Here is a 17895-nt window from a genome sequence, read left to right as displayed (position 1 = left end):
GGATCCGTGAGGCAGTGAATAATTAGAAGCTAAGTACTTCAACGGGAATGAAGTTTACAAATGGTTTTTGAGACAGCGTTGGTGTAGGGCTCTACCTAATGACTATTTTGTATCGATTAATCTACCAACCATTTTTTTGATTAGTCAATTAATCTAATGACTAAATCTGGATTAATATAACACAAAATAAACCATAAAGCCTGTGCTGTTAACATTTCCATTCCAAGTGTTGTCCAAGCCCTACTGTAGAATTGTTGACTACACAGGGTAGCTAAGAGATCACACACACACACACACTGCAATTCTGTAAACCTCTTAATTTAGTCAAACATTGTCCCTTTTCCTCTCTCGTTAAAAGTATTGGCTTTCAAAAGGGAACATTTTAAAACGCAGCCTTGTAACACAGATTTGCAGCGTGCTTATTATTGGCTGGTTGTCACGGCAGCCCTGCACATGCTGCGACACTTCTCAGCTTTAACGGCTCCTTTCACAGTTTACAGCTGACAAAGCAATGTGGTATCTCAGAGATATCAACCTGGAATTATATTGGCTTGTTGCCGCAGAATCCGCTCTCCAAAATGACGTCCTTATTAAAAGCTAAATCTAACACAGCACTCCAAACTCTGTCTCCTTTGTGACCGATTGTTGCTTTTCTGCACCTTTATTAAAGCATATGTCAGCGGCTGTTATTGAATACATAGAATAAACTTGAATAAACATTGGATGTTGGTACAATCGAGGGACCTGGCCTGAGAGTAACAGTGTAAAATGGTGATGAATGGTGTCTTCGTTGTTTCCATTTCACACAGACTTTAGTAACCTTGTCTTATTGTTTGTTGGTACAATTACTGGAAAGGTTGAAGAAGCCATAGGAATTTGGTTATATTACTCAGGATCTGGACTTTTGAGATTCTTTTCTCATTTGTTCAACACTTTGGTGAAGAGATCATCCAGTGAAGAGATTCTGGACTAAAGAGTTCAGGCTTACAAGCCCAGAGTCGATCTTCCAATAAGTGTGATCAGAGTCAGAGCTGGCAGGCAGAAATATGTATTCAAGCTGGGGTCATACATACTTAAGATGAACATAATTCCTCCCCTAAAATACTGAAACAGGCCTACATTACTAATCAAATCACAACAAGGCCATAGAATAAACACCCACCACCAAATGTTTAGGGTTACCTCATATCAATGCTGCTTCCTGATCTCAGGCGCCAAGTCTTATTTTCCTCTACACTAAAAGCCCATTCTGTGTGTTAGAGAGAGAGAGAGTGTGTGTCATTGTGTAGTCCAGGCGCTCTTGGACAGCCGTGTACCTAAAAGATTGCTGGCTGAGTCGGATAATGCCATAGAGCTCGATGCCATTGATTTACAACTGCCTCCCCTCGCCGCTCTCTGCCTGCTGGGCTCAAACCCTCCGCTCTCATCCCAGCCAAACCTTCTCCTCGCCCAATCAATGTCTGCAGTGTGTGGTCATGCTCGCCGTCTCATTTTGTAATTTTGTAATTGTGTGTGTGGACACGGGAGGATATACCCTGAAATGTTTCAGCTCTTTGGCGTGCTGATATTCAACCATATTTATCAGCCAAGAACAAGACATCTTAGGTGAACCAATATTAGTTATTATGTTGCTTATGTGTTGCTTAATACAGTGGTTCCCAAAGTGGGGGCGCGCCCCCTAGGGGAGGCGCCAAGCTACCTTGGGGGGGAGGGGCGCGGCGCGGGATCGGAAGAGGAGCGATATGTATAAGTCTCGCCTCAAGTAAATGAATGAGGTGATACTTCTTTGTCTCGCTGCAGGAGAATGAGCGTCCAGAGCGCCCCCCCAGACCGATCAGCTGTCCCGTATTGTTTTATATTGTATCTCGCCCACGTGAGACCGATCATACAAGGGGGGCGCGTAAGAAAATGTTTGGGAACCATTGGATTAGACCATCTCAAATCTCTTGGCAGCATGTATGCATTTTTTTATTGATAAACAGTTATTAGATCAGATCAGTGTGGGTAGATTGTTGTGTTACAGCAGAAAGAAGCAACAACAAACATCAAGGATAATAATTATGATGTCATCAGTCAAAAAACAAATGAATGTGAAAAAGAAGAAGTCAAAGTAAAGACTGCAGATCAGATCATCTGTACCTTAAATGACAGAGAATCATTACACATAAACTCCAGCAAGTTACTCAGTGTGACTGACAGCTGAGATGATCAGAGGGGCGGAGTTTGTACCACCATGATTTAGACAGGGACTGAAGTATGGGAGGAGCTTGTGAGTGAAGGAGCAGCCAGTGACGGAGAAGATCAGAGCTGCAGAATCCACGTCATAGAAGGAGACCAGACCCTCCTCATAGTTCACAAACACTCCCACCTTCTCTGGCTTTGACTTTAGACTCAGACGGACAGAAGATCCAGCAAGAGCTTTGTACTCATTTTCATTCCTCAACACAACAGTCCAGTAACCATGCTGACGACTCACTCTGATGCTTCCCTTCCTGGTGCTCGTCTCTCTGGTCACACCTAAATCCCACTCAGTCTTTCCTTTGACCTGAACCTCAAAGTAAAATCTTCCTGATGAGAAACTCTGCTTTCCTAAAACACAAACACACGGATCAAATCTCTGTGGTTTGTCTGGGGGATTCTTCCTCACATCACCACAGTGAACTTGTTTCTCATCATCAGACAGGATCAACGCAGGATGAGCTGTTTTAGGATCCAGTGTCACGTCCACTGCAAACTGCTGGACCCTCTTCAGCTCCACCTTCTCCAGCAGCTTCTTCACCTCCTTACTGATTGTCTCCTCCACCTGAGCCACAGCTTTCTCCAGGCTCCCCTCATGTGAACTTTGATGGACTCTGACCTTTGTCCAGTCCTTGGTGGGAGGAGCATTGATGGATGAGAAGCTTTGGAGGAGGTGAAGGTGATCTTCAAAGAGTAAGAGCTTCTCCACCTCAGCAGCTATCACCGTCAGCTTAGAGAGTTCCTGTTGCAGCTCTTTGATGAAGTCTTCAGCCTGTTTCTGTGTGCTCTTCTGCTTCTTCTCCACGGCCTCCATGAAGTTGGCCTGGATGTCCTCCACACGCTGCTTCAGAGCGGTGAAGATCTGAAATCCTTCTGCTTTCTTTCTGTGTGCTGCTTCCCTGCTAAACTTTGCTGACTGGTTAATCTCCTTGATCTTCATTCGTCTCTGCTGGATCTTCTGCTGAATTTCAGCTTCTGTCTTCTCCAGCTCGGCCTTCTTTCCTTCAAATTCTTCTTTCATAGGAACAAACTCATGGTTCCTGTGGTCTAAAACAGGACAGATGAGGCACACACAGGTCTGGTCGATCTTGCAGAAGAGCTCCAGAGGTTTATTGTGCTTCTTACACATCCTGTCCTCCAGGTTGTGCACAAGATGGATCAGCTGGTGGGATCTCAGGCGTGATCCTGTCAGATGAGGCTCCAGATGAGTCTTACAGTAGGAGGCCTTACACTTCATGCAGGACTTGGTTGCTTTCACTTTGGTTCCAGTGCAGACATCACACTGAACTTCTCCTGGTTTGGCAGCTGGTTCCGCTGATCTTCTGCTGGCTTTTTTTTTAGTGGACTGTCTGAACTCAGCAGCCATCTCAGAAAGGAGCATGTTGACCTTTAGCTTAGGTCTTCTGCAGAACACCTCGTTACACAGAGGACACACACACTGGACGCTACTGTTCCAGTGTCGATTGATGCAGGTTCTGCAGAAGTTGTGTCCACATGATGTGGTGACTGGATCAGTGAAGATGTCCAGGCAGATGGAGCACAGGAACTGATCTTCACACTGCAGACGGCTGGCAGCAGACATGTCTGCTGAGAAGAAAGGAGACAATGAGGGACAACAACTCTGGTTGATACGATCACTGAGAGTTTAACAGAACTAAGAGTCTGTAACCACACCAGCAGCTTTGAAGCTCCTCAGTGATCAACATCTGATTACATTCAAGGAATGAAACATGGAGACACAACGTAGCTGTAGTCACATAGTTCTGACTGTGGGGGCATCAGAGGGGAAACCACGGCTGTGACCTCAATCTAAAGGTCAAATCCTGGACTTCAGTTTCAGCTCTGTGTTGGTGGACTTGGTTCTAGTTTCTGCTGCGTATCAAATGTAAAAGTTATTATGTGAGCGTGTTAGCGTGACGTGTTAGTGTTGGTTTGGCTTTGCTTCTATTCTGACGGTTTGACTCTGAAGTTGACGTGACTACGTGACTATTACTGCTATGACGGTGTAAACGCAGTGAGGAAAAAGGCCAGTCCGTCGGGCGGCTGGTGTGTCTGCAAGCAGCAATGTGTAAACACAAGGGGAAGCTTTTTAGAATGAAGGAGTGAAGTGAGCCATATGAGAGCAGCTCAGCTTTGGGCTTCATGCTGCTGAAACACTCAAGATTGTGTCCGGACTCACCAGAATTTGGCTGAGGCGCTGCTGTGCTGTGGACAAACTTCTGATCCTCTGGCTTCTCTTCTGCTTCAGTCCAGTTGACTTCAGCTCTGCTCACTGACTCACTTTCTGTTTCTCTCGAGCATCATCAGGTTGATGCTTTGCCTATTTGTTTTGTTTAATGGGTGCGGCTGCAGGTAACAAACGGCACCAAAGTCATCACCATTTGGAAAGCGTACCTGTTCTTACCTGACTTCACATCTGAACACGTAAAATATAGATCCATCTCTTATGACCTAACCCAGTGGCTCGCAAAGTTGGGGGCGCGTCCCCTATGGGGGGCGCAGAGCTACTGCAGGGGGGGGCGCGGCATCGGAAGAGGAACAATATGAATGAAGTACCACCACAGGGAAATGAATAAGGCGATACTTCTTCGTCTCGCTGCATGAGAATGAGCGTCCAGAGCACACACACACACCCCCCCCTCAGACCGATCAGCCATCCTGTATTGTTTTATATTGTATGTCATTGCAGCTATTCTCCTTTGGGCCGCCCCTGTGTTCGTGTGTGCATGTGCTATGATAGGCAGTTATGTGTGTGCTTATAAAACCACATTTCCCACAAAATCACTGACGTAAGGAAGAGCGTGCCGCTCTAGATGGACAAATGAGCGCAGCGGTTTACACATCCAGGTGCAGGTGTTGCTCGCATAGGGAGCAAGCGATGTAAATGAGACAGAGGAGGCGCCGGTGTCAGCGTCAGCCTCGCCTCGCGGGGGGAATCCATCGCTTTCGCAACTGTAACCATCCATCACGCGAACAACCCATCTTTGCGGCGACCATTTGTCTTTCCCTCTCCTCGCGTGACTGAAACCCTTTTCGCAGCGTCGAGCCGAACGCCCGACAGAGTGACGGGCAGTGTTTACCCTCGCGTAGGATATCTATCACCTTTCACCGTGCCAGGCGGGATCACAGAGGCGGGGAGGCGAACAGTGTGTCAAATGTGGTAGTGGATTAACACTCCGACTCTATGAGGCTGTTGTTGTGTTCTCTCGCAGCTTGAAGCGGTTTTCCCTTGTGGGGAAATGAATTCCCTTAATGATGTTGCTCAGTGGCTCTGGGCAGAATTGCCTTACTTTTCTGCCCCACACTAGAAAAAAGGTATGACTAAGTTTGTCATTGCTGTCATCCCGCTGTTATTTTTCTTCCTTCTCCAGACAGATGTATGTAGTCCAGGTTCTGACAGTGCTGCACTCAACATTAATATCTTCAAGCAGCGTAGACTAATGTCTAAGCTATACATTAGAGGGGCTGTAGGTGGGCCAGATATGATAAAAGAGAAGCGACACAAAGCGATGGAACGGCGGTTTAAGAAGAATGAGGCTTGGTGGACACATTATAGATTAAAGGCTATTGTTTGTTTACATGGGGAAACACGAGTGTATGATAGGGTCCGAGTCCATGAAAGCCCAGTCTGCTCATGCGCTAGACGGGACGTATGCAAGCAGAAGTAGAAGTAGAAAGGAGAGACATTGTCAGCTGTTTCAATACTTCTGTCTAGCTTTGGTGAACGTCGGGATGCTCCGGTCTCTCTCTTAACTCTGAAGCTGCTCATATGTGTCCTTATAGGCAGATGACCAAGTGAAGTACACGGAGAACCGAATATGCCTCCGCTATCCGCAACACTTCCTCTGCTGCCTGTATGCTTTAGCTCTTTATGGAAAATACAACATAAAGTTTAGAACATATGTCATTACACGGAGAGTTACAAAAAGAGAAAAAAGCTGTGCAACACATTGTGTAGAAATGAGAGGGGGAAGAAGGTAAACCTGACCTGTTGGCTAGCGCTGCATGTAACCTGTGCGGGTGCAGATGCGTGGGTGTGGATTCCATCGTCACGCTCATACAAACAGCTGTAGATGTTGGGTTGTGAAGCATGAGTACAGGTGGTAAGGTTGAACTAAAGTACGTGCTACAAGTACCTCCTCCTCTGCTGTTTCCACTGACACACACACAGACACACACACACTGCAACACTTCAAAATTGCAACTTCCTAGTCGTCTTAGGGAAGTTTGAAATGTATGCGTAAACTAATCTTAATAGGCCGATGCGAACACTGGGAAGGCTGCTTTTACATTTTATTTTGATAGGATTCATTTCAAAATATTCCAAGGCTCTTTTCATTACTCCAAAGGCCCAATTTATTAAAACCCCACGTCTGTTTTTGGGTGCAAACAAGTGGAACAGAGCTTCTCATTATTTTCCAAGGGGGCTCAAGTGAGGTTCCGCCCCTCTACCAAATGACGGAGAAGGTGGAAACCGTGTGCTAATGTTAATGCGTCGGGTTTTTTGGACAGTAGTTTGTTTGGAATGTACATGGGAGAAGTGATTTATCTTTGCAGGAGAACAACTGCACCTGTTTGTGCCACCAGGTGTAAAAGTTTGCTGCGTTTGTTGTTGAAGACAAAGTTTAATCACACTTAATCACCGCCAATGTTGAGTTCAAATCCAACCGTATTTCTCACGCATCTTCCCTCCTCGTTAGTTAGTTTCTCTGCATTCTGTAGTTTCCTGTAAATCCTGAGTCATATATTATTTGGTGGGTGGGTGACCTTTATCCAATAACTTTAAACACTCACAGACCTTCGATTATTGAAATAGCTGTTTGTTTTGTTTTATCATAAAATAATAGATTTATTATCATACTCTGTGAAGCAGCAGGTGATCTTTTGTCCATGACTGCGTTAAAAGCGTTTCAGCGTCTTTTGTGCTCCTGCTTCCTGTCTCTTGGTCTCCAGCCAGCCAGCTTTCTCTCCACATTATTTTTACGTGATTTCCCCATCCACATACTGTATATGTTCAATATTGGCTTTTATCTTCCGCCGTTTTTGTTCCACATAACATCAGAGAGCACGAAATTGCCCGCTGATAAAATCCGCTACAGGACATTTAATGATTTTTTTGTGGATGGTGTGTCTGTACGTGTGTGTGCTCGTGCGTGAGTCTATTTGTATGTATGTGCGTGTTTGTCTCATGTGTTCATCGGTGTGTATAGCTGTATATATTCAGACAGAGAGTGTTGGCCCAGAGCGTATAGGATGAGGGTAATTTGGTAAGGAGGGATGTCTGTCTCCCCCAATTCTCGGACACATACATCTTCAATCTCCGCCGTTTTGCTACAGACTGCAGCTGTATCCTAAACCGCTGCACTGAGCTTTATTATATTTGTGAATCCAGCGTGGAAAAAACAGAATGCACTTGGCTCCATAATGGAGTGCTCCCCATCCAGGCGGGAGTGGCTGCTCGCTTATTTACAGGCCAGCACATCCTCGCAGCGCAGCCGGCAATATTAATGCCAGAGAGCAGACAGAAGGAGGCGGAGAGACCAGAGAGAAAATGCTAAGGCAGTTTCAGAGAAATGGAGACCACCCTGTTATTACATCATACAATACTTCATACTTTACCGGAGAGAAGAGGAAGTCATTATCCTTTCACTCAGTCTCCCCTCATCACAATGGTTCCTCCAGACGCCGAAGTTAACAGGATTAACGAGCTGCGTTCAAGGTTAAAAGGAGCCTCTAGCTTCAATCTGCGGGAAACTTTGCATCTCTGCGCTACGAATAAAGTAAACCTGACCTTTTTTGCTGCGCTTCTATTTTGATAGTGAACGCCAACAAGCTGACACAAGGTCATCAACAAAGAAGATGTATGTCTTTGGTCTTCGTCTCTCCCGCTGAGCTCCCGTCGCGGCCCTGTAAACCTGTTTCATAGTTTAAGCCGTCACAGTCTATACACACACTCTATATGCATGGGACAGGCTATACATCTCCCTATTTGAAATTGGAACGTTTCCGTGACACATTTCCTGTCACACATGGCACATACAGACATCTTTTATAGTATGTATAGTGTGTATGTACCAAATATGTCAAATATTGCGACACATTTATTTATTTCTGGTATTAAAGCGTTATGCATCTTTGTTGTCCTCCTATCAACAATCCACCCGGTCTGAGATGTTTATCATATATATTCTGTCCTCCTACGAGAATATGCAGGTTGTGTACATCGTGTAGCCTTTGGTAGAGTATCGAACAGCGCCGCGGACGTGCATGGTGGAGTTATTGATCCGGGGCTGTTTCATATCTGGGAGGCACCTTGAGCGCGATGGTAAACATGCAGGGCTGCCAGGACGATGATCTGATCCTAATGCGGTCCACTCATCACACCTGCAGGCTTATAAAAGCATCTATACCTTCAGATAATTGTACGTCAGGCCCGTTCAGACTTCATTACTCTACATCTCCCCCCCGCCCTGTGCTGGCTCGCAGTGAATAGATCTCTCCAAAGGAAGACAACGGCAACAATATCATTTGTGTTGTTTCCTCGGCAGAGGGGGGCTCGAGACGCCCATCTTGTCGGGTTGTATCTGTTGTGTTTGTAGTTGATATATTGGCAAAGCCGGCGTTCCCAAATGGATTAATACCATAACCAGTTCCAGATGGCTGCGACATCTTGTTCCCCCCTTCCTGTGATCGTTTTAATGCTTTATTGATTGCCGTCATCCAGGGAACCAAACCTGCATGCAGCACTGCGTATTCCTGTCACACACACACACACACACACACACACACACACACACACACACACACCCTCCCATTCTCAACCACAAACATCACGATTTCCTCACAGTCCATTTTTCATGCTGTTCTAGGATGATTGGACACACCTTTCTTTCGGACAAGTCTCTGGAATACTGAAGCAGAAGGGAAATAAACTCCTGATGAAATGAAATCTAGCCAATAGTCTCAGAGATTCTCCTTCTCTGTGCTTTGACATTGTGTTTTACATTCCAGAAGTGAGTTTATTGTACTAATTATTGATTCCTATCTACTGTCTGGCTCCCTCTGACATGAGTTCCTTTCGGTTATCAGATCACTTTCATTCTTCTAGTGGAAATTCAGGAACAATCAGTGCGCTAATGATGATGGAATGAGCATAGTTATGACTTTAGTGGTGCGACGCAGCATTTAAATCAGTCCCCATTAAAGGTTTGATTGTTGTATTTCGTCTCTGAGAACTTTTTCTCAGAATCTCAGAATTCTTGTCAAATACTTTCGACCTCCACAACATTCAGAGCCGGGGGCATTGAAAGGTCCTCACCTGTCCGGCTAAGAGAAGAGTTTCCATCACTTGCTGAAATTCCTGGAATCAGAAAAATGGCAGGACGTCTCCTATTCCCACGCGACGCCCACGTAGAACATTGCCCAGCGCCTTTACAAGTTGAGAAGCGGGAGAGGAAGGTGATATTAAGCCAGATATTGTTCCTGTGACAGCCGGTCCTGGTGGACGTTGCTTTTCCACTTTGTCAGTCTGTAGCTCGTTCTGTCTGACTCACCTCAAAGTGCAACGTCCACGTGAAGTGCAATTGATTCCGCTCCCTCCTCGTGTTTATTTTATCCCCTCGCACAACCCAAGGCCTGTTTCTCCACTAAACAAATCAATGTAAGATGTAAAAAAGTAATGATGTGGTGCTGAACTCTAACACCCGCTGCTATGGGCCACTAAATCAGTCCCAGTGCCGGGTAATTCCCACTGAGTGCATGATTAAGCAGCTCCGACTGTGGGCCACTCGGGAGATGTTTCGCTCATAACTCAAAGCCTGTCGTAGTATCAGCGAGGCGGAAGAGAGAAGGTGGACGGGGTGAACGTCTGACCTACTCCTGTGTTTGGACTTGGAGAAATGGAGACTGGTTAAGGGTCTATGGACGGGGACAACTGGGACGGTTGAGTTAATGGTTCAATTCAGTCGTACACACACTTACCATTGCAGTCCGTGCTGTACTTTCTCATTTGTGTGTGTGTGATATATCTATTTATGCTACCTGCTGCTATCTGAATGGGAGCGGTTCGAAGTCGTAAAGCAGAAAAGCTCAGACGAAGAGAGATTGTTGGATCGGGGACACACGTGCTGTCAGAGTCCTCAGTGTCCTACAGGTGCAGATGAAAATCTCTAACGTCGAAATCGTGATTGTGTTTGACCGCTGCGACAGAATGCGAGCCCGCAGCGCGCAAATCTGCTGACAGCTCAGGAACTTCTTATAAGTGGCTTCCCTGTTTGGCCGTGGGAGGTGTGTGTTTATGTGTGTGTGTGTGGGGGTGGGGCCAGTTGGCTCAGCTCACCTCTCTAACCTGCACGCGTCCCTCTGTGCTTGCCCTCCGCTGCACACTGAGGGACTCTGCTGCAGACGCTGTAATTAGACGGGCGAGCGCGACGCATCCCTCTGCAGCTCTGTCGGGTTAAAACCAGGTGACTTTTTAACGCAAGATTATTTTTAACGTCCCTTAATGCTCACTATTTAACGGGGCCATAAGGAAAGCGTTTACTGCCAATAAAATAAAAACAATATCTGCCTCAGGTTGTTGATCGTCAGTGATTTGGAGACGACTTCAACCAACTGATGACACTGAAAAGTGGCAACTTGATAATAATTAAGACATATTTAATATAATTTGGTAGGCGTTAAAAAAAACACAAAAGTAATAAATGTACATTTAATCGTTTCACAATAGTTTAGCAATTAAATGATCAAACTATTCATTGACTTGGAAAAGAGTGAAAGTACGAAGAAACCAAAGATCACCAAACTACTGTCACAATATGAAAGAAATTGGAGGTTTTAATTAGTATCATTCATTTTTGAAAATGCAATCAAATGTTGAGAATATAAATCACAACAATTAATTCACACACACATTTATAAAGCGAATCATGAGATGAGAAATCCTCCCGACACACTGAGGACGTGTAGAGGAAGCACTTCTGTAGCTCTCCTGTAGTCTGAAGTTCTATAGTCTTCAGCAGCCCAGCAGTGGTCCTCAGAGCCCTTATGTGATCTTTACTGTGCAAACTTGAAGATGAGACGAGGGAACAACAATTAACACTCGTGCAAATCTGTGACAGTGAGACCGTCGCCTTTGTTCCTCCAGTCTGGCTGTGGCTGCTTTTTAATTAGCAGCTCCCTTCAGCGAAGTGAGAATACAAAGCTGTTATCAATGACACGACAGAAACATATGAGGGGCCCCAATGCTAACAAGGGCCTTTAATCAATGGCTGCCACGTTGGCACCGCACAGGGTTTTCTTTTTTTCGCACGAGCTCATTGGCGATGGAGTGCCGGCTTGTTGAAATAGTTCAGAATGTGAATTTGTCTTGTTTGACAGCCAGCGTTGTCTGTTTATGCTGAGGCTGTTCGGTTGCAGCAGGCAACAGTTTGCTAAGACAACAGCGAGGATGTTTGTGCAACACTTGCTGCGGCGATAGAACAATTGGGTACGGTTGTGCTACAATATTTGTACACCGCATTTTGTCGGCATGGAGCAGATCAGTGTGACGATAGCGAGTGTAAGGAGAAACTGAGGGAACGTGAATGAAAGGGAAGGGTTTCTGTAGATTCAGCAGAAAATGTGCTCATTACAGCTGCGGCACCAGAGGAATGCTTTGGTCAAGTGTGTGTGTGTGCTTCAGTGTGTGTGTGTGTGTGGGGCGATGCTCGTCTCTTGTCATTTTCCCAAACACACGCAGGTGAGCGTACTTGCATAAAACAGCAGCAGTGCTCCGTGGAGCCGAGGCGCTGCTGCGGGGCCGCTCAGCTCTCAGCGCCGAGCCCCATTAAGCCCGGGCTTCAATCAAAGATCCTCTCTGCCTATCAGACTGACTTCATCTCTGAGGGCCCACTCCACCTCAGAGACGCCACACCCTGACAGCTGATTGATCTCTGCTCCAGATTCTCCCCAGCTTCTTTCCTTGCACTCAACAAAGACTGAAAATGGGAAGAGTTAAGTACAGGGCAGGTGTCTGTGTGTCTGTGTGTGTGTTTTGCATTCTAGAGTACAGGTTTGTGTCTCCATGTCCTCTCTACTATTGCATATCTTCCATGACTATCAATGCGAATCAATCAAATCTTCAACACGCAACACCTATGCTTTCTATAACTATCAGCATGTTTGATGCGTGTGTGTGTGATGTGTGTGTTTGTGTGTGTGCTTTGGTGCCAGATTGATGTGTTTGTCTCCCTCTGTTGTTTTCCATCCTTTGTTTCGTGCTGTTGTTTGGACAGGCATAGGCTAGCTGGAGATGGGAATAAATGGGACTGTTAGGAGACATCTGTTATACGCTGACACATCGCCATTATAAAGGAACAACTCCATATGTGTGTGTTTGTGTGTGTGTGTGTGTGTGTGTGTGCAAATAGTGTATGTATATCTATTGTGAAAATGTGGGTGGTGTACTTTTTCCCCCTTGTTTCACAAAATGTATGTTATTGCCAGAAATCTACGGGCTCGTACATAAACTGCTCACATATGTTAGAAGTAAACGAGCTAATTTGTTTCTTCAAGTACCCGCAGGAGAAGAAGAGACAACAGACGACGCTCTGTTCAACACACAGGTGTCAGAATTCATCATTACTTTTAGTTAAGTTTGATCTTTACTTTTCTGAACCGATGTTTGCTTTGATTTTCTGTTTCTCCTCTTTTCTGAGGAGGAAAAGTGGAGGAACAAACCACCTACATGCTCTCTTTCCTTTCCTTTCCTTTCCCTTACAAATGTAATGTGAGGGGTAAAGTTGCATGTCTCTCATCCCTTGTAGTAGTGCTGTTTTATCTGTCTATCAACAACAAGATGAGGCTTAAATGTCAGCCAATAAGGGAACAAGATCAAATCTACTTCATGCTCTCTCTCAATAACCTTTCCCTTACGTGTTAGCAAAGGCCTGATAATGAACATCTCTTATGAACATCCATCCCTCTTCTCTCACACATCATTATCGGGCCAATGCTAACAGGTAAAACCCACACAGACATGCCGTCTATCAGGTCACACCAATTACCAATGACAATATTGATATATCCATCAAACCGGCCTATCAATATTGACATTTAGCCACCAGACCTCACATTTCAGTCGCCTCTCAATATGACCCGGCTTAACTCTCGGGCACTCTTGCGGGTGCGGGATCCCCCGTGTCGCCAGAATGGAAGGTCAGTGCGGGAATCTCTCAATAACCTTTCCCTCTCTGCAAATAGAACCCACACCACCCCTCCACCCCTCAAGGTGGGATTGAACCGCCTGCAAATTATATTGACGCAAGTGGGCAGATATGAGAGATGAAGAATGGCACTTACTCTTCGCAGTACAGACCGCTGGGCTTGATAAGGAGCTTAACTCACATCCATCCTTTATCCTGTCGTTGGCTATCGTCCTCTCTAAGTCTCCCCTTTTTTTTTCTCTTTCTCTGTTGCTCAGTTCTATATATAAGGCAGCCCCCCCCCCCCTCTCGCACTATTTTTATGCTTTTGCACTTAAACAAGCTGAGAGAATGAATGTTCTCGGCCTTGTTAGGATTGAAAGGGTCCAAAGTATAATAAAGAAAAGTGTAGGCGGACCTTAATGCTTGTGCCAGTGCAGTTGTCGGTTCCACTGCTGCGTTTTGTTGTTTGGCGGGTCACAGGCGCGGCACCGCACTGCTTTATGGCGCTTCATAAAAATAAATGGTCTCGGCCTGACTTCAATTATAATGGTTAATATGCAAAGGCGCCTTGTTCATTAGTTTGCCTTTGCTCTGTGAGTCGGGGAAGTGGCTTTGATGTATTTAGTATCTGACTGTTGTCCTAACTAGCAGGGATTATTCCAGCGCCCTGTCAGCAGCAGCACCGGCCATAATGCCTCTTTTCTTTTCATGATAATAGACCCCTTAGCTCCTGCGTCCATGTTTTCAACATCTTACCATTAAACCGTAATGTAGGATATGTGTGTTAATGTGTGTGTGTGTGTGTGTGTTTGCTTGCGATGCAGTACATGCGAGGGCGAGTTCATGAATAAACTACTGCACTCCTAAAAGGCGGCGGCTCTGGTTCTCATGAGGTCAGGACTGATTCACCGGAGTCGTCTTCGTCCTTTCCATTGATAAGCAATAATCAATTGATCATTTGATGTTGTTGTCAGTTAGAATCGTCTCTAACCTAATGAATAAAGGTTGGATTCTCACCAATGATGGCATTAAAGCTGATTGCGGCTGACATTTTCCTCCTAACATGTCTTTATATCGAACTATAATTGGTGTGGATGAGAAACTAACTCTTAGATTGAGTATTATTAGAAGATACATGATTGATACAAACGTGATTGCAAAGCTTTCTGGCAATCCATCCAAAATATATTAAATAATTATTAATTCAAAGACAAAAAAAGAAAGGAATTGGCAATAAGACCATTTAATGATCATTTAATAACTCCCTTTTTACCAATACTTGTATAATAGCATCATCAATAATTTCACTGCGGAAAATTCCAATAATTTGTCCAGTGGCACTCTGCAGATTTTATGTGCAGTATAAAAGCGTTGAAGATAATAAAGGGAGAGGCTGAGAACTATAAAAACGTCAATCGTAGATAATTTTGAATCATTTTTAGCAACTTGAAAGGCAGCGTCTAATATAACTAATAACTAAACTAATAACAAGCGGTTCTATATATTTAAATGCAGGGGCTGTGACAGGTTAAACGCATAATCTGCACCTTCAATTGCATAACGGCAACACGCTTCACCCTGACCTAAAATTGATATTATGGGATGTCTACAGAGCAGTGCAGTGCGGATGCCACCCCCCCTCCCCAGCAGCCTATTGCCACTTACAATAATAGACAAGAGATTTATAATTGCTGCCATTCCGTCACAGCGGGCGATGCGCACATTACTATGTGGTAATGCAAAGTAAAAATAAAAAAAAAAGGGGTAATTATACATATATTCCTCTAACAGCTGCCTGGAAAACTTGGTTCCAGTCCGTGGAGACGTTGTGTCACCTTCTGGAAATGTTCGGTAAACGCTGCGAATGCTCCGTCTGCTGATCCCGAAATGGTTTTTGATTTTCGCTGTGAGCTGGCGGTATTCTGGTTTTTGGGGTTTGTCGGCGAGCTTTCAGAGCTTTCTCTGATATTGTGGGAGCCAAAGCCTGAGGGGGAAAGAAAGGACGAGCGGAGATAAGGCTTTAGCTGAGTAAGACACCAGTAATGGGGATTTTCCAAACTGTCAACCACTCGTCCAAAAGTAATTTTATAATAATTCTAGAAGCCCTTTTTTTTTTTTTAAAGTCTTTTCCTCTCCTTTTTACTGCTGTAACTGCAAGTATAATGGTATGGATGGATGGGGGTGATGTCAATACGTGGCACAAAAGAGAGAACTGAGGGCTGCTGTGAAGTTTATAAAGGCCAGGAAACAAGGAAACAAAAGCAGAACAAGAGAGGAGAAGATGAAGAGCGACTGGCAGATTGGAGGGAGAGACGCAGATACAGAAGCTTTATGAAGAGAGACGGCAAGAACAACACTGGAGCTTGAGCTGCGAGGATGAAGTGTAAATGATTTGTCAGGCCTACAGCGGTGTTCATATTGGAATTAATGAAGGGGGGGGCAACATGAAAACCGTATCAATATTTAATACACAAGGTCGAAGAAAGACGGAGTGAAGGAAGAAAGCTTTGAAGGCTGCAGAGATGCGGAGTGAACAAACACAATGATACCAGAAAGGGAAGCAGCTATACACAGTGTTGAGGTGCTTGAAATCTACTTTTCCCATTTCCTGCTACTGTCTAGGATCAATCAAATCCAAAGAGAAAGTGCGTTTTAGCCCTGTTCCTGGGGCAAATAGCAGTGCTCATTAAAAGCTGCAATCAAACATGTATTATAGTTTGAGCCGCTTTCTAAAACTCAGCCGTTATTGTCGCGGGCAGCGTTTTTATTTGTATATTTAACGAGAATGCTCACTGAACTGGTGTCATTAGCTCCAGCTTTGTAATCTATCTATTGCAGTAAGGGACCGTGGCACAAAGTGTAGCCCTTTAAGAAAAACGTAGCTGCATATCTCCCCCCGTAAAAGTCATTGTACATATGAGACGTCGGCTTGATATACAAACAATTGTGAGTGGGGAAAGAAAAGAGTGTGACAAGGTTTCTGTGTGTGTGTCGCGAAGAAACAAGCACAATGATAAGACACGATGGCTCCCAGAGTTGCATTTAACAAGTGGAGAAATTGAGAAAAGAGAAAAGCCGAGTGAACGACTCTGTGGTGAACAGTTATTTTTGAACATCTTAAAACAAAGTGGAGTCTTAGCTTCAGTGTTCAGCCTCCTCTCCACCCCCGAGCCACTTTTAAAGGGGCTTTGTACCTGCACTTTCACTGCTTTCTCTCCAGCCTTAATACTTATTGACCTGTTTGCCGATTGCACTCCGCCACTCATGTGTCACAACAACAGAAAACTGGCATTGTCGGGCCTTTCATTCGTCCAACTTGAGGCGTGTTCTCAAAAAACACACCGATAAGCCACGTTCTCACACACACACACACACACACACACACACACACACACACACACACACACACAGACAAAGACAGTCTTTGCCAACTCTGAGTCAGGGACATGTGTAAAGAAAATGACACACTCCTTGAACACACACTAGCCCTGAAGCAGTGCGTCACATTCAAAGCAAATGGACAGCGTGGACAGGAACTGTGTGTCGTACAATGAAACCATTTGCCCACAGGAATAGAGAGGAGTCATCAGCCTATTCCAAAATGTTCCTGGCATCTGGACACCCGGGCTAAATGATACACTTATGCTAATATCCAGCTCAGCACACATCTATTCATTTGTCCCCCTCCAGCAGAAATGCCGTTTATTTTCCTAACACCTCGCCAATGAGAGAGACACCCATTTACGTGTTCCCGTGTGGTCAATGACGAGATGTAACAGGCACACAAACACACCTGTCACACCGCATCTGCTTGATGTGTGTGTTAAGCGCATTGTGACCTTGAGGCGACGCGGTGGTTTGCGGGGACAGAGAGGGACGGGAAATGAAAATGTGACTTAAATCGCTGCAGAATGTGCCGTTTTGATAATAGAACGACAACATTCTGAATCTGAACGCTAACGCTTATGTGTAGTGTTAGGGAAGCTACTTTGAAACAGTAGCTTTTGAAGGTACAAGCTACTTATGAAGCTACTCTTTGAACAATTCCAATGTTTCCAATAAGGCTAAGAAAACTGATGGGGAGAGTGATGCATGCTGGGATACTTTCTGAGGGTAGGATTGCTGCCTGAAGCTGTGTGTTTAAGAATTCAGAGAGAGTGTGTGTGTGTGTGTGTGTGTGTGTGTGTGTGTGTGTGTGTGTGTGTGTGTGTGTGTGTGTGTGTGTATGAGTGTTCTGTGGCTTTCATTTACCAATATCACAGAAGATCTACGTTCTAACAGGAGTACAGCGATAAAATCAAAGTATGAAGTGCAGCCGTCTGCTTCTCAAACGCACCATCTGCTTTTTTAATTGTTTGGTGTTGTAAAAAAAAAAAAGAAGGACTGCAGCCGTACCTGAAAACCATAAAGCTGCCGTAATCTTCTGCTGTCATAGATTTCCTCTCAAAGTCTTTAATCCGTTACTAAAAAA

The 17895-nt window shown here is 44.9% G+C and overlaps 1 protein-coding gene across 2 annotated transcripts; it reads right to left on the bottom strand.

Moving 5' to 3' along the window:
• Window positions 1-1960: 1960 nt before the first annotated feature.
• LOC143000545 (E3 ubiquitin-protein ligase TRIM39-like) lies at window positions 1961-4500 on the bottom strand. Of its 2 annotated transcripts, none has more exons than XM_076149912.1 (2): window positions 4418-4500; window positions 1961-3825 (listed from the first exon to the last, which is right to left on the bottom strand). In XM_076149912.1, exon 2 carries the CDS (start codon window positions 3818-3820, stop codon window positions 2180-2182), a length of 1641 nt encoding a protein of 546 aa, XP_076006027.1. In that variant the 5' UTR covers window positions 3821-3825; window positions 4418-4500; the 3' UTR covers window positions 1961-2179. The 2 variants fall into 2 exon arrangements, with proteins under 2 accessions (XP_076006027.1, XP_076006026.1); XM_076149911.1 differs by having other exon boundaries at window positions 1961-3822.
• Window positions 4501-17895: the final 13395 nt, after the last annotated feature.

Source organism: Genypterus blacodes, unplaced genomic scaffold (assembly GCF_046128005.1).
Source record: "Genypterus blacodes isolate CSIRO-AG114 ecotype Tasmania unplaced genomic scaffold, CSIRO-AGI_Gbla_v1 ptg000048l_1, whole genome shotgun sequence".
NCBI classification, from domain to species: domain Eukaryota; kingdom Metazoa; phylum Chordata; class Actinopteri; order Ophidiiformes; family Ophidiidae; genus Genypterus; species Genypterus blacodes.
Note: the sequence above shows the minus strand (reverse complement) of the source record. Positions and strands in the feature narration are given on the sequence as shown.

Bases quoted from the DNA above. Each gene is read 5' to 3' on its own strand.
- LOC143000545 (XM_076149912.1), bottom strand. From the start codon at position 3,820: ATGTCTGCTGCCAGCCGTCTGCAGTGTGAAGATCAGTTCCTGTGCTCC.